At 41.7% G+C, this 22,970-nt stretch overlaps 1 protein-coding gene across 1 annotated transcript in view; it reads right to left on the reverse strand.

The window, feature by feature from the left end:
• Window positions 1-227: 227 nt before the first annotated feature.
• foxo3b (forkhead box O3b) overlaps window positions 228-22,970 on the reverse strand; it is a 43,806-nt gene continuing 21,063 nt past the window's right edge. The window contains exons 3-4 of the mRNA XM_026194144.2: window positions 2,588-4,052; window positions 228-1,331 (exon numbers count right to left, since the gene is read on the reverse strand). Coding sequence (XP_026049929.2) covers window positions 2,607-4,052 — 1,446 coding nt within the window. The 3' untranslated portion in view covers window positions 228-1,331; window positions 2,588-2,606. The remainder of the gene's footprint in view (window positions 1,332-2,587; window positions 4,053-22,970) is intronic.

Here is a 22,970-nt window from a genome sequence, read left to right on the forward strand (position 1 = left end):
TTATTTCAAGTAATTTGGCAATATACAGAGATAGCTTATTGTTTTAATCAAGAAACAAATGGCTTCTAGAGGAATGAGCCTATAAAAGAAAAAAAAAAGACAACAACCTTCTCCCTTTGCTCAAACTTATCATGCTACAAGTGGCCGCAGCTCTAGGCTTCTGTGGGTTTTGGGTAAAAACAGGAAAAAAAAAAAGAACAGAAAATATGCACAGCTTCCTCGCAGGACAGGATTCAACACTGTTTATATAGCACCTGTTGTGGTGTGGAAATGTTCACAACCCTAGGACACAGGTTTTTGTTTTGGCTACATCGAATGCTGTGATAAATGACCTCAACAGAATTCACCAGAAGTTAGGAAAGCAATGAGAAGACATACAAGATCTTTTCCCTCTTGAATTTTTACCTGCCCTGCACTATTCTGTACCAGAAGTTTTCTTCCTCTAGTCTTTTGATATATACAAGGATAAAACAAAAGCTGTAGCAATCATCTAATCATAATATAACCCTCAGTATGCTGCTGTTATTTCAAAGTCATGCATCATATAATATAGAAAACAGCAAGTGCATTGTGTTAAATTGAGGAATTTAAACTTCTGGGGTTTTGGAGATTTCACAATCTGGGGCAACGTTTCAGTTTGTCTACACATGGACTGAATAAGTGGCCACTCAGTGAGTACGACACTCCCATTTCCACCTTTTCATTTCACCAGTACAATGACTCTTTCTCTACAGACATTTTTGATTAAGAAACAAATATGATAAAACAGGAACTCAAAAAACAACAACAACAACAACAACAACATATGACATTTAAAATTACTTAGAACAGTGGGAATTTCTTTTTCAGTATTACACGTCTCAGGAAACCACTGGATCTGATTTACACCACAACATGTCTTGTTTTTTTTTTCTCTTTACACTTCAGTGGGAAAAACTGCACCATGCTCTCCTTCGATTCTTTGCTTGCCATTTAGTCCTCAATTTCCACCTGAAGACCCCTTTTTGATAAGCAGTGTCTCTTTGATATCAGCAGACTGGGCGTCAAAGGAAAATTGCATAATTCTAAGATTTGTGAGTTTCTTGTGATTGTTAGATGTAGCTTTCGTTTTTGCTGTTGTTGTTTCACAAGAAGCTTTGAGGGCTCATGCGCAGCATCTCTCGAGTCTGCAGGATCGTTCATGGTTCACCAGTGTGGGAGCGAAGGTAAAGCTCTCAAGAGGAAGTCTTCTTCTGTAAACACAGGGTTGGTTATTTTACATTGTGCTGATGGCAGGTTTGGCAAAAAGGATGTTGTGTGTCTGATCTTCTCTTGCACCACACAGGTCAGACCTGGAATGAAAAAGATATGATTATCTTTTTGTGTTCGTAAGAATGAAAATCTTTTCCCTTCTCAAGGTTTTAAGTCACATTTTTGAATAAGTAGATTGGCAAATGTCACTGGCTCATATTAACAACAAATTTCTGTTCACTGCTGGTTATTTGCAGCTGCAAGTTAGGTGCTTAAAGCTACCACTTCTGCATATGTTTCATAATACATGCATTTGAATATGAATTATTGAATATATGAATTATTCCTGATCAAGTCCTCATCACATACTTCCTAGAAACCCAAGAAACCAGTGGTTGACTGACATTTCTTCAGCAGTGTGCACATGACATCATGACATCACTGGAGAATCCTCAATTGAAGTTTATGGGAAAATTACTTCTTCTCACTCTAATTAAGACCTCAGTAAACGTTTTGCTGGTGAATTTATGGTCTCAGTCATATTTAATTAAGCATGATGTTCATTTCATAAATGGTAACAATAAATTGAAACAAATGAAGGGAATGTATCTGGGCAAGTCTTCCTTGTGGTAGACAAGTTGCTACTGTTTGATTATGCAGCTTTACTGGGTTCTTGATCATATTCAACCCTCACTCACGACTACAGGATTTTAAAAAAATTGATGATAATGGCCAAAATTCCCAATTCAAAGCTGCGAAACAATATCTTCAATGTCACAACATCATGGCAGCTATTTTCATCTTTTACAGACCAAATACTTATTTCACTCATGACAAGTAGATCAATTTATAACTTTTATGGGTGATATTCTTTCTCTGTCAATCAATTGAAACAACCTTTAAAATAGACACTGCTTATTTCTTTATAAGTGAGCAAACTTACAAATTCAGCAGGGGCTCAAATAATTATTTCCCCAAAATGTATATGCAGTCCACATCCTTATTAAAAACATGTAACATGTAAGGAAAAAAACTGCTGGAGAAGTTTTTTTATTGTGTCAATGTGATTTAGGAAGAACAATTAAGGTCGAAGTGGTTCAATAAAGAAAAAACCCCAGTAATTTTCTTCTGTGAAGTCCTTTCTTGACTCCTGTTATTATCACATCATCTTAGTGCTTTTGTCTAAGGCTGTCTCTATTCATGACACAAATAACTCTACAACCCTACTGTGAGCATGACGTGTACTAGACCAAATTTTACAGAGTTTTTTTCAGGAAAAAAACAAACAAACTAATTAGCTCATACATCAAATTCCCCATTAGATACTTCAAAACAAACAACACTTCAATTTACATACCTGCTCTGCTCCCACCCTCTCAGCCGGGTACCCAGCTCTGAGAGGTCTGCTTGGTGTTTGTGAAGTTGCTGACTCCATTCATGTTGGCAAGAGAGTCAAAGTTAAAATCCAGGCCATCTGCATCCATAAGATCGTTCCTGATGATGGAGTCCATGTCGCATTCCAGGCTGCCATTGAATATGTCCAGGTCCAGATCTGTGGGGAAACGATCCTGATAGTTCCCTCCATTGCTGCTAACTGTCCCACTCAGGAAGATTGAGGTGTCAATCTGCATGGAGGAAGACCCATTTCCTCCCAGGGGTGAGAGCAGGAGCTGCTGTTTGGCATTAGCCAGAGTGTTAGCCTCATTCACTAGGTTCAAGCCTCCATTTATAGACCTCAGAGAGCTGTGATTGTGGTTGTTACTTCGCAGCATCTCTTGTTGGTTGCTTTGAAGTCCTCCAGTTGTCCCAAAAGTCATGACAGGATCATTGCGGAGCATGAGGCCACGGCGGGAGTTCTGGGAAACGAGGGCAGCTGCACTGGCCTGTGACATCAATGGATCTGACTGGGTCATCATTACATCACTATGGTTGTGACTGTCAGAGTTGAGCAAGTCTTGCAGTGTCTGGGTGCCAAAGCGGGTCGTGCTGATGCTGGAGAAGGACGTTTGCTTGTTCTCCTGGATGGTCTGCATGGGGGACGAACGCAGAGAGGAGCCCGCCGTGTGGGGGCCGAAGATGGAGTTACTGTAGCTAGCACTTCCATTAGAAGAAGAATTGGATGATGGAGAGGAAGTGGAGGAAGGTGAGGCTATCCCATTGGGTTTGGACCCAAAACTGAAACCTGAGGAACCATTTGGTGCAGTCTGGCTGGAAGTGGTTGGCACCATGCTGATGTTCTCCAGGAACTCATCCATTATGTCATCTGTGAGTCCATCATTCAGATTCATTGTACCCGCCAGGTCTGCCAAACGGGGCAGCTCAGTCGGCACAGCCTTCCCATTCGTCTTGGCGTTCCCAGGAGACAGTGTTCTGCCAGGACTGGAGTAGAGCATAGGCGAGAGAGGCGGCTCGTCATCAGGCACCTCGTCTAGCTCGGGGTTGGCCAGAATAGGTGAGAGGCGGCCACTCACTGTGCTGGCATTGGAGTTTGTGCGAGAGCGGAAGTCTGTCCAAGCATCCAGCTCCTCGCTGCTGCGTGAGGTCGGGCTTCCAGGCCACTTAGAGAGACCTGAAGGACTGTCCGCACCACCTTCACCAGCTGCAGCAGCTGCAGCCTGCAGGGCTGCCTTCTTCTTGGCAGCACGGCCGCGGGCGGACTTGGTGTACTTGTTGCTGTTGTCCATGGAGACTGCCCGGCGCCGTGGAGCCTTACCACCCTTTCCTCCTTCTGGATTGATCATCCACCAAGAACTCTTTCCTGTTCCCTCATTTTGGACGCGGATGAAACGACTGTGGAGGGATAAGTTGTGTCGGATGGAATTCTGTAACACAAAACAGAGAAGAAGACTCAGCTGAGAGCTGTGTGGAAAATACTTTTTGCGACAATTACTCAAACTATGCCTGTCACCAGTATGGATTTGTATCCATTCTTCTTTTTGCCAGTGCAATATTCAATGAAAACCTCTCATTAAGTTCAACAACACTGATCCATAAACCACCCACGAACGCTCATTCTGCAGTCACGTAAACAGTTCTTCTCAGTGACTAGACGTACAAACAGCAAAAGCCTATTGTTTCAATTGTTGATCCACTAAATATAGACAGGCTCACATTAACATTGTGCACCACTTAGCACTGATGTCTGCATTGTTCCCGCTGTAGCTTTTGTGTTGTGGGCATAAAAGAGAAAAGAGAGAGACAGTGTTCTAAAAATCAAGCCTCCTCAATAATGAATGACACATACAAAGAGCCTCTATATGTCAGATCATGTGTGTTTGCGTGTGACTGTTTGTCTTGGCTGGTGTGTATTGATCAGCTCTGAGCTCTTTTCTTGTGAGAGGCCAAAAGGCCCACTGTGGGGCAACTTTTTCACATGACAGTCCCTGCCAGTGATCAAGAGTTTCATTCACGACACAGAGACGTACGCGCGCATTAAAGGCCCAAATGACTACATAACAACCCTGTTGAAATGCTTGTTGTCTTGGTGCTATGTTAGCATTAATAGTTAGCAGGCGTACATTTGTTCGTGCTTCACATTGTGCAGAGACTTTCACCACACTAGCAATCATTGTCGAGCTACTTTCACACGTGCACTGCAGCCCAGAGGTTTTCTAGACATTACCCAGAAACGCAAATGTCAAACTCAGTTGCATCTAACATTAAACACTCTTTACCCTACCAGCTTAACAGTACAAAGTCTGTGTCGTGTACAACCCATCCTTTTTTATAAATAGAGCCAGTAATATGCAGAAGGACCCATGCCATCATGGGTCCTTCTGCACATCTTTTTTCATGCATCTCCCATCACCGTAATGTTGTCATGTGCCACATAGGACAAAAGGCAACTTCACTGCTTGTGTAGATCTGATCCTCCTGGAGTTCATGTGTAACTTCAGCCTGTTATCTGTCCATAACCTTGAAAATTGTGCATGGTAAAAGTGGTGTACTTATTAAACTTCATGTTAGAAGTGTAGAAGTGTCAGAATGATTATGTTAGCCAAACTAAGAACAGGTGATACTGAGGTGACTATCTGATATTTCTAGTAGTTTCAGAACACAAAAGACTGAGAGAGTCAGATTGGCTTCTTTTGGATGCAATGGCTTGGGTTATAGTTAAACCACAAGATAAGAGTCAAAGGCCAGTAACAGATAACACAGCTTGATAAAACTGGGATACTATTTAAACAAGAGGTCTTGCAAGTTTTATTCATGTGTGTCATTATGAGTTTCCATTTGCACAATAGCAAAGATTCACATGCCTTTTTTACTTTAGAGAAGTCTGTTCACTTCAGTACTCTTTTCAATAATTAAATAATGCAGCTTAAACTGAGGATTGCATTGTGTAAAAGCAGTAATTTAAGACTTGAAACTCAAACTTGATCCCTAAATTACAAACATGTTCTTATCCATCTGGACATCCACCCCCCCTTTCCGGCCATCGCACACATGCTCCCACACAACACACACACCGCCATCTGGTTACATAACAGGACATCATTTCATGGATCTTTTTATGACAGGATAACAATGTGTACACACAGCCATAGTCTCAAATTTCAACTCACAGTAACACCATTAGGAGTCTTAAAAAAAACATGCATTTTAATGAAAAATAATTCTGTTCTGGATCACTAACTTATATGTTTATAACCTTGCCTCTAGCATTAATTACACTTTCCTCGTCTTCTCAATTTATTGCAGGCTTTGCTGAATTAATTATTTTGCCTCAGTCTCCTTCTTTTTCCACATCCCCTCCTTCTTCCGCAGTTTCTGTTGTTTCACAAACACATAGCTCTTATGGGCCCTGTGGGACTCTGGGGCTATGCTATATCCTCCCATATAAACAACCCAACCGCCATCCACAACATGCACGCAATTTTCCCCTCTCCTTTTACCTCTTATGTATATTTTTACTCATAAAGACGGAACAGACTTCTGGGTTCAAATCAGCGAGAACCAACATCTTCTTGTTTTTGTGGGAATCACAATATTGTTTTCCACGAAGCAGCACCGTCTTTACCAGGCAACAGTTTACAGGCAATTTGGTCAGGACTGTTATTCTGGTCAAAGGCAGTTCAGTCAGAGAGGAGAGAGAATGGGTTTAAGTTACATTTCTGAATGCTGCGTTGGCAGAGAAAGATCTCTGGGGCCAAACTGAACCCATGACCCTGTGTGAGTGTATGCATATTTGAGCGTGTACTATGGGTGCGGTTGTGATAGTTATATGAAAACGCTCTTAAATGGTTTGCAACTGTTATGCAAAAACTTGTTTCTGTTGGAGCATATGCTTCTTCCGACCCTTGCTATGCATTGCATAGAATCATGAATGATGGTGCGAACATATTTCTCAATTGTGCACCGTGTATTCTGCAGTGAGGTAAGAGGGGAATAAATACTAGAGAGACCAGTGTTTATCCTCTGCCGGCATCTCTCGAGGCATGACGTATTGCTGCTTTATTACAGAACACACACGTACATAAATGTTTCCATCTGCCAAGAAGTTATAAATAATGGCAGGGGATTGGCTTTGTAAAGGAAAAATAAAAACTTTGGCGGGATGAATAATAGGAGAATTTCTTAAAAAACAGAGTTTCTTTATCCAGCTGGTGTAAACATTCACCTGCCAGCGCCCGATACTTCATCAGTCCTTCTCCCTCGAAAGCCACTTGTTTAATGCATCTCTTTTTTTGTGCCATTGCTCGTTTCCTTCAAATGTCAAGTGTGATATTTCATAACTTTGTGTGACGGGCAAGTGATAAAAGCAAGCAGGGCATCTGCAACCACAGCATGGACGAGAAAATTTGGATCCATGTGAAAGGGAGGATAAGAACATGATGATTACAAGATGAAAGAATGAATAATGTGCATGCTGTCAGTACAATGTGTGATAAACTAGTAGAAGCAAGCCCTCCCACATACTCTTCCTCACAAACTGCACTGATCACCACTTTTATTCTGGAGATTTCAAGGATTTCCTAGACACAGTTTTCCGTGTTTTTTTTTTTTTAAATTTGCCTTGAGCACCACAATCCGAACTGTGCATAGATGCAGCACTGCCTGCGGTTTAGTACATGGAAAGTATGTTGTTTTATGATTTTGGTGGCCTGACCTTTTAACCGTTTAAAACATTTTTTACTTTGCATTTCTTGCAGACATTTAGCCTGTCGTGCAAACCACAACATCTCATTTCTGTCTCCTGTGATTCTTCTACTGCATTTAATGACACACCCAGCATATCGTTGAAATTTCCATGAGTTCATTAAACTCAATATAAAACATAAGAAAAACTCTTAAGACACATATGGTGAGCCCAATCCAAAGTCCTGGAGCTTAAATTTAAAACCCACCTCCTCCTGCCCATCTTAAGCTTAAATTTCCCGTCATTACTGACATGCACTCACTGGCCACTTCTTTAAGTACATCAGTTCAACTGATTGTTAGTGCAAATATCGAATTAGCCAATCATATGCTGGGATTTTCCCACACAATCATGTCTAGGGTTTACAGAAAATGGCCTGAAAAAGAGAAAATGCAAAAAATGTCTTGTTCCTGTCAGGTGTGACGTGGGATTGACATCATGGATGTGCAGCCTACATATCTGAAATGACTGTGTGACGCTATCATGTAAATATGGACCAAAATCTCTGAGGAATGTTTCCAGCACCTTGTTGAATCTATGTCAAAAGACTTAATGTAGCCTGAGAGTAGATTTCAAAAACGTGATAATATCATTACAGCTCTTTCTTGGAACTATTCTCTTACTTTGAGGCGACTTCCTTTTATTGATTTATTTTTAAATGTGCCTGATGGTTACCACCCCCAAACTATTAAAGTAGTTTCATTTGCTGAAAATTTGCACGTTAAGAATTTATGTGTGAACATGGTAAACTCACAGTGTGAGCTGAGTACTGTATACATACTGCTGTAGCTCCTTTGGGGTATTCCCGAAGCCCATTAATAAAAACAGCTCGCTGAGACAGCAGCTCTGAATCATAGCTCCTACTATGCAGCCACGGCAGCTAAATAACGCACATACACACCTACAAACAGCAACAAAAATGAAACTGCTGATACTATCCAGGTAACTTTTGGGACTTTTTTCTTTTTAAATTCTTTCTTTCTTCAGACCTCTTATTTCTCTCTCAGGTGAGCTTTAATTTCTGAGACTTGAAGTTTAACAGGAGGGCCCTGTTACAAAGGCAGACAAATTGATTTTTTTTTTAACTCAACCTTGCTTTTCATTTCTTGAAAAGAAAAAAAATACTTCTTCAAAGATGTAGTTTGACAGTTTAGCATTGTTGAGAGTTACTTTAGCATCCGTATTACTCTCATACCTGTTGGTTAAATAGGACGTGACAGCCAGAGTATGATTATCTTTACACGGCACAAAGAGTGGAACGTTGGCAGCGACGACAAAAACTTGAATTATAATTGTGATTCAGTTGTGCTTGCAGATTTTGTTAGCCTCACAAAGAGCCATCCTAGCAATTTAAACACTCCTGAGCTAAACAAACCTCCAAGTTAGCCATAGCTTTATATTTAGACAGGCATAAGTGTGGCTCGAGAAGCTTTAATCATTTAATTTTTGCCAATGAAACTGATAACAGACACAGATTGCACCAACATCTGATTTGATATTTAAAATAAAGTGCTCTTTCTAATGATGTTTTCTCTGACTCACCTCTGCTCACCTAGATAATGCAGGTTCAGCTATCAACTGTTTGGCAGACCGGTTATCCAGGTTTAAAAGCCAACTAACTCAGAGTAGCCAGATAAAGTTGAATTTGCTTGGTGAGACAGGCCCCAGCCGGGTGTGTGTGTGTGTGTGTGTGTGTGTGTGTGTGTGTGTGTGTGTGTGTGTGTGTGTGCACCAGCTGCAGCTAAAACTTAGGAACACATAGGCCTTTTTGTCTGTCAGCAACATGTGGGAACAATTAATCACTGTCAGCAACCACGCTAGGAATCTCCCTCCCTGCTTTCGCTCAATCCTCAAATTTTTGAAGGTGTGTCAGTGAATGCATAGAGTATTTTTGCATTTATGCAAAACTGATTTGCCGGAGGTGCAGGTGTGTTATAGGCACAATGAAGTTTTTAAACAAACAAGGGGATTGTAAGTGCACTCGGGAAATTTAGACTGATGTATAGGCAAAATGTCGTGTTTAAAATGCAAAGAAAGAAACGACCGAAAAGTCATTTAAAAGCAGATTTCTCTGATTGGTTCAAACGATCCTGGGAGCGCTTTGTAATTGGTTCTTGCAGTAGCAGTGGTGATTGGTGGAGTGAATGTGAATGTAGCCAGGCAGTACAGAAAAGGGAGGGTCTACGTGGTGTTGCAAGTGTATTTCATCACCCAGCTACAGTACATATTTAAACTCCAATGTATGAACTGGGTCAGTTTCACTTTGCCTTGTACTCTGTGTTCGTTTGAGAGAAGTGTGGACACAAGAGAGTGTTCATGTGAAGGTGAAAAAGGTGTGAGGGGGCAAGGAGGGCGCAGCTTTTCATGTGTGCAGGAAAGAGTTGTGTCATGAGGTTATAATGTCATGGAGTCATTAGAGAGCACTGAGTCAAAGGTGCTTTGAGGTTGCACTTTTCACCCCATACATCTTACAACTCCACCCCTTTTGTCCTGCTTCCACCTCCCTGATTGGACAAACTGCGTGACCTGAGCCTCACACCTATGGTGTACTTAACCATCAACTGGTACACTGTGCATGTTTTCGAGAGCCCTAGACAAATACAACTTTATCAGCCATTATGTAAACCAGCACTGATCTGACACCAGTGTCAACAGAGACTGCTGCAGGGTCAAGTGTACAACTATCACAAATTTAGCTACTATTTAAGATCAAGGAGTGATATATGGACAAGCTTATAATACATCTTGGCTTCCCCTGAAGTTTGGCGTCTTTACAGAGTGCAAATAAGATTACATTTGTGCAAACAGGTGGTAGACAGCTTGCTGGCAAATGTACAACAGATATGACCATAAAATGTTTCTGAGGCAAACGCAAGGGACAAAGAGGTCTTAGATATGATAACTCTGAACGTCATAGTTTTTATGATTCCTCTGTTCTCTTACAATTCTGCTATGCTTATGATTTACACTAACCTTTCTATAACGATCCTATTCATTCTTACTGCATGAATTTACTGGGTTTCTATTATTTAAAATTGCAGCTTGTTAGCAAGCTGTATTTGCAGAGTGGTGCATTTACTGGCACTTTACTTTGTTGTGCAAAATTTGCAGTAAAAGTGGATGCCAGTGCAGACTTTAAGAAGTCACTTACTCAAAAGTGCTTTGCAGCAAGTCTGAGTCGAACCTCATGGCTGCTGGACTCCACCAGGGCTATCCTTTGACACCTATCCTGTTCACAACTTTTATGGAAAAACTTTCTAAGCCTAGCCAAGCAGTGGAGGCTTTCCACTTTGGTGGCCTTGGGATCACATCTCTGCTTTTTTGCAGATGATGTGGTTCTTTTGGGTTCATCAAGCAGTGATCGCCAGCTCGCACCGGGGTGGTTCGCAGGTGACTGTGGTGGGAATGAGAATTAGTACCTCCAGGTTTGAGGCTACGGTTCATTAGTGACAGGAGAGTGGAGGGGGAGGACGGACAGACTGTTGTGGCATCAGAAGTTGATCTGCATTCCTACTCTCAACTACAGCCATTAGCTTTGTATCGCAACCAAAAAAAACCCCCAAAAGAAATCTCAGATACAAGCAGCATCTTGAGGGCATTCTAGCAAGACTCCTTCTGAATGGTAGGAGTTTTGAGCATGAGTAGACTGTAGGGCAGATCCAGGACACGTGGTGAGACTGCATAACTTGGCTGGACAGTGTTCCCTTGGAAGAACTGGAAGAGGTGCACGGGGAAAGCCAGAAAAAGGGCAAAAAATGGATGGATGGATGGATGGATGGATGGATGGATGGATGGATGGAATTTGGCTTTTGAGGAGTGCACGATAATGTAATGTAGAACTCACTACTATCCATCCTTCTGGTTCTGGGTCATGTGATGTTATGTAACAACTTGGACGAATTGAGGAGAGTCATGTGTAAAAAAAAAAAAAAGTCATTTGTGCAAACATATATATAAAACACACATTCTCGCATGAACAGCTAATCTGAGTGTGTAAGATGTGGCAGAGAGCACTGAAAGCGTAGCCAGGTAACGTCAGACAAAGGTGAAGACGACACGCAGGTCTTTGACACGTAGATGGCGGATTATAAATAAACTGCCCTGCTGGTCTGTGCTAACACTCCCCGAGAGGGGACGATTATTTATACTGTGACCCTTCACAAACACACACACGCTCACATAAACACACACACATACACTCGGCCCAGGTTCCAGCTGCCCTGAGCTCTGGACCTCAGACAGAACATTCCATTCTCTTCAATCATATGTGCGTTTCCTGGCCAGAGGCTGGGTGTCTCTCCGAGTTTGTGTGTGTGTTTAAGTTTCCTTTATGTGTGTGTGTGCTGAAGAGGGATCTGGTGCTTACTGGTAGGATCCTCAATGTGCTTCTAGTTCCTTTGTACAGTTTGTTAATTCGGTTAACTAAGGCACACACAAACAAAACTTAAGTGTCATTTAAGGTAAAAAATTTAATTTTGACAAAAAAACTTACATCTTTAAAACAACTTTAAAACCTGATTCACATATCACAATGTAAACGGGAGCAACAAAAATGCACAAATGCTGTTTTCCACAATTGTGACCCGATTAAAGATAGATAAGAAGCTACTGACATCACAAATGCCTTACTAATGTAATATTAACCTCTCTCTCTTTCTCACCGCTTCCGATTCGTCTCCTTCGCTCTCTTTTCTGTCTTTTTTTAACTGAATAATGTGTAAGGCCCCATGCTCAAAGAGCTCCTTGTTTACTCTGACATTTCCTCCAATCACTTTGCCTGAGTCGGGGGGAGTTGGCTCACCCATCCCACTTCAAACGACCAATCAGTGTAGATCATGCAAACGTAATGGTTAGTCATGTTACCTTGCCTAGGCTTCACTGGGTCAGTGTGTTTTTATCAGTACTGGGGCACACAAACGAGCGCGTACACACAAACACAGAGCAACTGGTGGGGTCAGGGATACATCCCGGAAGAAGCAATAAAAAAATCTTATTTCTGACATCAGCACACAAAGAAACATGAGTTTGCGAGACATATGTAGCTGTACATTAACCAACATGTTGTTCATTATAGCTCAGAACAGCGTGTGTAGTCTTTGCTCTGGGACAACACAGGACATCCCTGCTGGGCTTTATCAACCCGAGTTCCAGGACACGGCGTCCTAAAGATACAGAGCAAGTGCGCCTGCCAAGAGCATATACGCACACACACGCGCATGCAAATACACACCCACGCACATCACACACACACACACACACACACACACACACACACACACACACACACACACACACACACACACACACACACACACACACACACACACACAACTAAGACAAAGATGACTTCTTCAGACACAGAAGGAGAAACAGGCTTGCAAGAGAGAGTCTGAGTGCAAAGCTGTGTGCATCCAAAATCAGGAACAAATCTCTCGTATCCGTGCTGTTTTGTTTCGTAAGAATTCAAGCTGTGCTACTGCTAAAAGCTGCGCATGCAAGTGAACTTGCACATGGATCAGTCAACCCATACAGATAACTTTCTATTCCAATATTAATCGAGCCTAGCTGTTAAATCCCTGTTATATTAATGCCAACTTGAGCTCTTTTAAGCTCCTTCAGTCTAAACATAAAAATGTACCAGGCACTTAATGAAGCAAGGACCAGACATCTGCCAGTGTTTTGTAAAGAGAACCAGAGTTAAAAAAAAGAAAAGAAAAAAAAAGCTTTTAATATATTTGACGATAAGCTGCTGTTAGATTCAAAATACATTTGCTTTGTGGAGTTGTTTGGGTTTTTCTCTGGCCGTTCTACCCTGGCTTTGGGATGATGCTGTGGTGACTCTCGGCCTGCCCTTTTTAAGAACTTGAACGATTTCATCAACAGACATCTAAAAATAGCGAAAGACCAGAGGGCGAGCCTGCCAGCGATGATAATCGTGGCGAGTGAGCGCTGATGACAGAAGAGCCATTAGAGGAAAACACATTGACGTGTGATGGCGCAAGGTATACCCGAGTACAAAGAGAGAATAGTAAAAAAGACAAGAAAGGCTAACCACCAAATGATCCCACTAGCATGCATTACAGAGTATTCCTGTGTGAACAGGTGATTAATGAGTCTGTGTGTGTGTGAGGGAGAGATAGAAAGTCATTGAGAGAGACTCGAGGAGACAGAGCTAGATAAAGTGTGAAGGAAAAGAGGACAGCCTCAGTATTAAGAGTAGCAGGGTGCCCACATGATTAATTACATCTCTGTGTGATACGAGCAGAGCTGAAGTGCAGAGGGACAAGAGGTGGTGGGGGAGGGAAGGACCAAATCGTATAAAATGATCAGGAAGGGGAATGTTGCCATTCCTGTGGGAAAATATGGTGCAGGTGACAAGGAATCCATTGGGGTATGAGCCTGGCATCTACACCTCGCCACTCAAGACACATTTCAAGGACAATGTAGGAAGACAGTGTGATTTATTTATCGTTCATTTTCAGCACAAGCAACAGCAGGTGAAGGAGTTGACGTTGATGTCTTTCATTAAGTTTCTCAGTGAATGAAACGGAACAAACCACACAGCAGTATTATTTACCAATTTCTTTAGTTTAACTTGATTCTGTTTATCAGTAGTGAGTTTATTCTGCCTTACATACTAACATGCAGGCTCATACAGTGGGGCAAAAAAGTATTTAGTCAGCCACCGATTGTGCAAGTTCCCCCACTTAAAATGATGACAGAGGTCAGTAATTTGCACCAGAGGTACACTTCAACTGTGAGAGACAGAATGTGAAAAAAAAATCCATGAATCCACATGGTAGGATTTGTAAAGAATTTATTCGTAAATCAGGGTGGAAAATAAGTATTTGGTCACCTCAAACAAGGAAAATCTCTGGCTCTCACAGACCTGTAACGTCTTCTGTAAGAAGCTTTTCTGTCCCCCACTCGTTACCTGTATGAATGGCACCTGTTTGAACTCATCATCTGTATAAAAGACACCTGTCCACAGCCTCAAACAGTCAGACTCCAAACTCCGCCATGGCCAAGACCAAAGAGCTTTCGAAGGACACCAGGAAAAGTATTGTAGACCTGCACCAGACTGGGAAGAGTGAATCTACAATAGGCAAGCAGCTTGGTGTGAAAAAATCAACTGTGGGAGCAATCATCAGAAAATGGAAGACATACAAGACCACTGATAATCTCCCTCGATCTGGGGCTCCACGCAAGATCTCATCCCGTGGGGTCAAAATGATCATGAGAACGGTGAGCAAAGATCCCAGAACCACACGGGGGGACCTGGTGAATGACCTGCAGAGAGCTGGGACCAAAGTAACAAAGGTCACCATCAGTAACACACTACAACGGCAGGGAATCAAATCCCGCAGTGCCAGACGTGTTCCGCTGCTGAAGCCAGTGCATGTCCAGGCCCGTCTGAAGTTTGCCAGAGAGCACATGGATGATACAGCAGAGGATTGGGAGAATGTCATGTGGTCAGATGAAACCAAAGTAGAACTTTTTGGTATAAACTCAACTCGTCGTGTTTGGAGGAAGAAGAATACTGAGTTGCATCCCAAGAACACCATACCTACTGTGAAGCATGGGGGTGGAAACATCATGCTATGGGGCTGTTTTTCTGCCAAGGGGACAGGACGACTGATCCGTGTTAAGGACAGAATGAATGGGGCCATGTATCGTGAGATTTTGAGCCAAAACCTCCTTCCATCAGTGAGAACTTTGAAGATGAAACGAGGCTGGGTCTTCCAACATGACAATGATCCAAAACACACCGCCCGGGCAACAAAGGAGTGGCTCCGTAAGAAGCATTTGAAAGTCCTGGAGTGGCCTAGCCAGTCTCCAGACCTCAACCCCATAGAAAATCTGTGGCGGGAGTTGAAAGTCCGTGTTGCTCGGCGACAGCCCCAAAACATCACTGCTCTCGAGAAGATCTGCATGGAGGAATGGGCCAAAATACCAGCTACTGTGTGTGCAAACCTGGTAAAGACCTATAGTAAACGTTTGACCTCTGTTATTGCCAACAAAGGTTATGTTACAAAGTATTGAGTTGTATTTTTGTTATTGACCAAATACTTATTTTCCACCCTGATTTACGAATAAATTCTTTACAAATCCTACCATGTGGATTCATGGATTTTTTTTTCACATTCTGTCTCTCACAGTTGAAGTGTACCTGTGGTGCAAATTACTGACCTCTGTCATCATTTTAGGTGGGGGAACTTGCACAATCGGTGGCTGACTAAATACTTTTTTGCCCCACTGTAGGTGCAACTCTGTGGCAGCCCCAAAAAATGGGGGGAAAATTATTTTAATAGTTGAAAGAAAACCAAGAAAAGAAGAACAGGTCAGGTCAGTGGAAAGAAAAGAGGAGGGACAGTAGTAGGAAGGGAGGGCGAGGAGACATACATGACGTTTTAACGTGCACCGCTTAGGTGAGGGGTCGACTGAGGTTTGCCGCCTCCTTTAACACCCCTCTTCCCTGTGTGCATAGCGGTATTTTCACTGAGGACTTGTCTGAGCTCTGTACAGAACAAAATGTTTTTAGGTAAACTGAGGACACAGAGTGGCTTATGAATTACTCTGAGGGTCTGTGAAAGATTTATGAAAGAACTGCGCACCCTGATTTTTCTCAGCAAAAAAAATACAAAGAAGAACTGAAGTACAGAGAAGATTCCCCCACTCTTGACACTGTGGATTTTTCTTAGTAACTAAAAATAATTTCTAATATTGTCATTTATTATTTCTGCTCTACAAATGTTTTCCTCGTGACTTCTGTTTTTTCTTTTCACAGAGCACCACTCTGTACTACCAAAATAATACATTACTAGTGTCACCAGATGTGTTTTTTTTTAAAAAGAAGAAAAATCTGAGAAAATCCTTTTATCATGTGTTTGTTTGTTTTTTCTAATAAATGAATTTTCTTTTGTGTATTTCTTATAGTTCCGTGTTTTTCCCCATTTAATCAGTGTTTATTAGAAATTGATATCTATAGTATTCTATAGTATGATTTTACGCAACTGTAAGTTGAAAATGCCATTTAATAGCACATGCCCATGGTACAGTACTGTTTGGTCTGTGTTGTTTGGTGGTTGCTCGGCAACACGACGACGTCACAACACAACATGGATAATTCCAGTTTTGTTAGCTGTCACGAAATCAAGATGTTATTATGCTTTTATAAAGTGTTGTTGATGCGTAGATGCTACAAATTGTTTATTTTTAGCCCGTTTGTGGGTGGTTGCTAGGTAACATGATGATTTCATAATATCTGCTATAGATAAGAACCTTCACGGTGCACAAAGGTGTACCCTTGTGCCAACTTTGGCTGCTGAACTCCTGATTGTGTAACAGGAGTTGGTAAACAAACAGGGATTTTTGTACATTATAGCCTAGCTTGGAACAAGGCAGGAAACTAGCAATAGCTATGAACTCTCACGCAATGTACTGGCACTATTTTAAATGCCATAATTCCTACCAAGTAGAAATTATTATTATTATGACCATCATTATTATAAACATCATGTCGGATTGTGGACACAGAGTAGGTTTTTCTTCACTTCTCTGTGTCACAAGACAAAAAGGATTGTAGCAATATGAGGCCTGTGACTGTGAACTTGTTAGTACAGTTGTAGTGCTGCCTATGTTAATAAGAGTTGTAAGAGAACTTAAGTCAAGACCTTCAACTTATGTAACACAAACATTTGCGCAAGTCCTGCCAAACTGTCTCACTGTATCTCCTTAGCTGTAATAAATGTATTAAACTTTTCTTTGCCTATTCAAGAGTTCACTTTTCACTGATCTTGCAACAATCCAAAACAGACCTTTGCCAGCAAATGTCTAGCTACTTTAGCTGCAATGTGTGTGTGTGTGTGTGCATGCAACTCTGAGGTGTGTCGTTTCTTTGGCCGAATATTTCCACAGCACAGGCTGCCTGATGCCTCAGGCTGTAACCCGGTCATGCCTGCGTTTCTATCACTTGCCGTGTGCACTGTAATAACCTCTGAACCTATCAATTCACTCCGCTGAAGGTGAGCTATGATCTCGTTTGACAGATCACGGCGATAACAGTGTTGCACATGATCATGTAACAAAATACTAGTCCACAAATCGAGTTTGACCTCAGTTGTTTGAAACTTGTGACTTGCTGTTCCTTGTTTGTATGTGAGTATTTGCGTTGTGATTGGTGCCTTGGTTGCTGTAGGGGAATTCACATCTGGTCCAGATTATCTTGTGCTGAGTTGAGGCCCTGCTGGTGTTCATGGGGCTCTTCACTCTAATGGTGCTAAAAACAGATACAGTACACACAGCAGACCGCAGGGCACTGATTTCTACCATATGCTGTACCATGACAAACATTTAGAGGATAATTGTGGTTTATTGTAACCCGGTCTTTATTTTTGCAGTTCTGCTTGCTCTAATAATAACATGATGCTGAAATTTGATTTCTGAGAAACGGGAGTGTGTGACACTCATAAAAGGATATCTAGCTCAGCAAGAAAAACAAGCAATCAGTCAGTCTGATGGGTATCAACCCCAGAGGTCAGTCGAACTTATTCTGAAAGGGACCCAAAGGTAAATTATGAATTGCCGATTGTAAACACTGAGCTCAGTTTACAGATACCAAGTTAATTCCTTGCAGTTTAACCTCAAAATAGAGTGGTTTAGATAATCCCGCAAAACTCAGTGTGTAACTTGCAGGTGTGCGTTTCTCCACCGTCATGCAATATTTCACACTAACACATAGAAATGAGTGCCAAAGCTACAAGAATAAGAGGTTATTAAAGCCAAACCTAAGCCTTTGTGATGACAAAGCATGCTGCAAACTCATTTGTGTTTATTTTTTTATGACTTGTACCAGTTTGGCCAGTGATACTGCCAAAAATGAAAATTAGATTTTTTTTTAAAAATCTAATAGGTCGGTTTAACCTCACCTGATCTAACCAACACCTCTGCAACAGAAAGTGTTTCTATTTGACTTCATGAGCATTTGAGTGCATGTCCTTGTGTGTGTGTGTGTGTGTACTTGAGTGTGTGCCTTCTTCTCTGCTGATGTCAGCACTTTCAGGCCTGTCAGCTCTCTTCCTCCCACACACCAGCTGAGCAGCAGGAGAAAGGGAGCGAGGTGGCGGTGAAGGTCTTTGACATGCATATGCTCACATTGTGGATTTCATGTTTGTTTCAGTGCAAGTGGAGATCCTAAGTAGTGTTAATGACCAACTTTTTTTAAAATTTTAAATATGCAATTAGTAGTGTTGCAGAGGGACACAGTTAAGAGGGCTTCCCTCTCCATATGCTCTTTAAAGTGCTTTTAAAAGTGAAGAATATCAGTGAACAATTGTCCACCGATATTACGGTGCAGGAAAGATTCCCGTCAGTCATGTTACAGTTTTGGTTGCCTCTGCAAGACAGACAAATCACGCACACACTCTGTTAAAGCACACACCAACCGCACTGACTCAGACCTATGCGTTTTGCCCCAGCAACAATGAGCTACTTTTTCAGCCCCTCTGGGCTCAAGCCCTCTGAGGAATCACATGACTTCCTGTTTCAAGACAAAAGGAAGGCGAGCTGCAGCTGCCTCAACTCTGACCTGGATTTACAGTTTCTACAAATACATATTTTCATTTCTGTCGTTTCTAACTGAAAACGTACAAAGTCTGTGATGAAATACCCCCAAAATCATGACTACTGAATTCAAAGGTAAAAAAAATAAACAAAATAACAACAACACAAAAATCCACAACTGGCATCAACTGTCTCTCACTTCGCACTTTGTGTCCTTGTGTAAAACCACAGTTTCCCCCCTTAATGTACTCCTTTCTCTTCTATTCCGCTTTCATCACTTCCTGTGACAGAGATGCTGAAAAACCTGGTTTCTAGAGCAAAGCAGTTGTTCTATGACCACATAACACACTGCACCGGTCTCCGTAAGTGCACGGGTTTGCGTGACCGATAGAATTATGGCTGATTAAACATCACTGTTTGTGTGGATCACTGCAGTGGAGCTTGTGTGTGTGTGTGTGTGTATTTGAGCATGAGCAAACATGAGCTCAGAAGTTTTACGCAGGTCTGTTTGTGTAAGTGATGCAAGCGTCAGTTAAGCTTATTAATTATGAAAAGTAGCTCATGATAGCGTAAACGTGCACGTCCTCTTCACCGATGCACACTTGCACACACGTTTGTTTCTTATGCACATTATGTGCTGTTAGGTTTGCACATGACCCTACGGATCATATTGTGCAAGCCTTTTTTGCGTTTTGCACAGCTTATTTGTGGATTGACAATTTCATAGCGCTAAATCAAGAATGACATGTGAAATTCCTGATCTACCCGAAACAGTGAGTGGTGAAAAACGAAACACTCTGTACGTGTGTGCCTTTTTTTTTCTTTTTTTTAAAACTTTGACATAGGACATGAACTTAAAACCATAGCCACAGACGGGTGTAGTGAGTGTCATTCTCAGAAGCACAGTCTCTTCTGTGATTCTTATCTCCACCTCTGTTTCACATCTGCCTACAAGAAAAGCTCAGTTTTAGTTGTTTACGGGGCTCCTAATTACTGAAAAAATAAATAAATAAATCTTGCACAAGGCTGTCTGTTTTTCTTCTGTTAGACCTGTCTGGATTTTATTAAGACTTTCTGGTATGGAAGAGCTATGCTGTGCTTTTATGCAATATTAAAAAACACACAAAAGGAAGTGACAGGGAGTCTGGGGGAATGAGAGCAGACATGCTGAAAAGGTTATGAGCCAGACGGTGGTGAATTTTAAATTATGCATTTTTGTCCAAACGGACCAGTCACTCCAGTTTTTTTTAACACCTCATAGAAAGCACAGTGAAAAACAAGTCTTCACTATAAGGAAGACACTTCTGTCATGAAACAAGCAATAAGGCAAATTAAACTCCTTATTTAAGCTTCTCCTTTTTCGCTTTAGTGCCATGGTGACTGTAGTGGAATTTCATTAGCAGAGTTGAAGCAGACTGTATTGTTATCAGGTCTCAGTACTTATTTTGAGCCTAAGAGCAGCGTGAACTTAAATACCCTCTTTCTATATCTTACTATTTGAGGTACAAGTATGGGCGCATGGGTTATGTCGTCTGTCCTAGCTCTCTCACACGCTCATAGCTTTGTTTCCTGCTTCATGCATGGCAGTGCTCATTAGTCACAAGGTTTTCTGTGTCATATACACACATTCTATCTATCTATCTATCTATCTATCTATCTATCTATCTATCTATCTATCTATCTATCTATCTATCTATCTATCTATCTATCTATCTATCTATCTATCTATCTATCTATCTATCTATCTATCTATCTATCTATCTATCTATCTATCTATCTATCTATCTATCTATCTATTCAATCAGTGTCCCTTCACATAACCCTCCCTTGATCCACATGCAGCACTTTGTATTAATGTTACTTCACTATTAATAGACCACTGATAATTGCACTGCTACCACTTCTGTCTTTTGCGAGTGTTTTTCATGCAGGGGTGACCAGCAAAAGAAAAACTTGCACTTTTCAGTCGTTGCTATGTCTAAGATCGGTTGTGAAAATGTGTGCAGCTTGCAGCCGTGACCTCAAGTGATTCTCACAGAAGCCGGTCTCATCTAAGCTGCTGATCCCATTTCCCATGGCATTAGTGACTCAGTGCACTTCTCCTGACCTCACCTGTTGTAAAAAAAAAAAACAAAAAACAAGAGACTACCTAGTGTGTCTAAGTGCCTAAAGTTTCTTACAGACTAAGCGGTTTGGCAGAGGATAAAAAAAAAACGATGGAGGGAGGAATAGATGAGCAGAACAGTGTAGCCTAATCTCTTTAATCTACTGTACAGGCTCATGAATGAGTCTCTATCTTTTCCCTCAAACCCTCCTCCCGCTTTCATTTTCTTCGTTCTCATTATTTGTCCATCTTCTCCCTAACAGCTCCCCTTTTGTAATAATTTTTCCTCCCGTTTTGTTCCTTGTCCTCTCTCTCTTTAATGCTCTCTCGTTGCCAGTTTCTGTATTTTCCTGTCATCTCCCGCTTCTTTCTTCGCCTCTCTGAAAGGTCTTTTCTAAGTCAACTCTCACAACAAAAGCTGTATGGTGGCACTAGTTGGCTGTAGGCCAAAACTCTGCTCTTTGCCTCTTTCTCCATGTCTGTGTTGGTGAGCGGCCATCACTCAATCTGCTCTTCATACTCCCCCCTCTCCCAGCTCTCTCCTCCATCCACACCTCTCTTTTTGTTTTTCCTCCCACACGTTCGTCTCTCTGAGGAGGCAGAGTGGGTAGTAATTTCGGGATTTCAAATGTTCTCTTACACACCAACACACATGCACACTGCAAGGTGACTATGGAGCTGTAGGGCTCAGTGCTTCTGAAAGGGGTGTGTCTGGTAATCCTTTAGAGCTTGTGTGCGAAGGCCTTGTAAACCAGAGGGAAAAAAAGGAACAAGAAAGGAAGAGTGGAGAGAAAAAAAAGTGAGAGAGAAAGAAAGAGCTGACAGGCTTTTGAGCAGAGCAGGCCTCTTTCTATAAGGGGTTCAACACCACAACCTCCACATGATAAAAAAAAAAAAAAGCACACGCACATATGGTTTAACAAACCACACTGACCTGAGAGTGTGTGACTCCTTCAAGGAGGACTCTAAATAACAGCACCTTAGAGCTGATTGACAGCGCTTTCACCCAAATGCAAACATGCACACAGTAATGAAAGGTTTGCTTAGGTTTGCTTACAAATGCTAGTCATGCAACAGGTCCACGGAGCTTCAGACAGCAACCGTGGAAGGGAGGAAGAAGTAAGAGACTAGAAGACTTGTAAAGTAGGGCAAAAAAAACCCAACAACCCCTAACCAAGAAAAAAAGAAGTAAACAAGTGACGGGGGGAAAAAGTGGTTTTAGGTGTCTGCTGTGCAACGCCAAACCAAAATCCTTCGTGTGAGTTTTACCCATCTGAACCTACATGCTGACCTTGCAGCAGTAGCTGTGTTGTGGCACATGCAGTCAGCAGGCACCGGCAAGTGACAGAAATAAGCAGGGGAAAAAGGAAGTGGTGGCGTTGCACGAGTCAGTCGATCTGTCAATCGCTTGCCTGGTCACGAGACTGAGGAGGAAGCGAAGAGCTGAACTGGCTAGCGCCGTATCTCTCCATTGTATAATGTGTATGCATCTTTCTCATGCGTTAGTGCATATTTGCCTTTAGACATGTTTATGTTTCAAGGCGTGGTTGCGCGCAGTACATTGCAGGCTCTGTGGATGCACGTTTTTTTCTATCTGGACGCTGCCATACGCCGTCTACTTGGTGAGCAGTGGAGAGGTTAAAAATTTGAGGAGAGGTTAAGCATTTAAATGAGAAAATTTACATAATTTTCAAATCTGTCTGCACAGTGTAAACCTAGAGCGAAGACACAGTAAATCTCCCTGCCAGAACCTACTACTATTTATACTCTGATTAGTAAAAGAATATTTTCCACAAATCACGATTTATCAGTTTTTTCTAGGATTAAACAAACATGATACCAAACTGACTGCACTAAAAATGCTCTAGCTCTTGTTCATATTGAATAGACACACGCAAACCGTATCAGCCTTCTTAACTAGCTTTCTGCAATTAT

The sequence above is a fragment of the Astatotilapia calliptera genome, chromosome 15 (genome assembly GCF_964374335.1).
Source record: "Astatotilapia calliptera chromosome 15, fAstCal68.1, whole genome shotgun sequence".
Classification (NCBI taxonomy): domain Eukaryota; kingdom Metazoa; phylum Chordata; class Actinopteri; order Cichliformes; family Cichlidae; genus Astatotilapia; species Astatotilapia calliptera.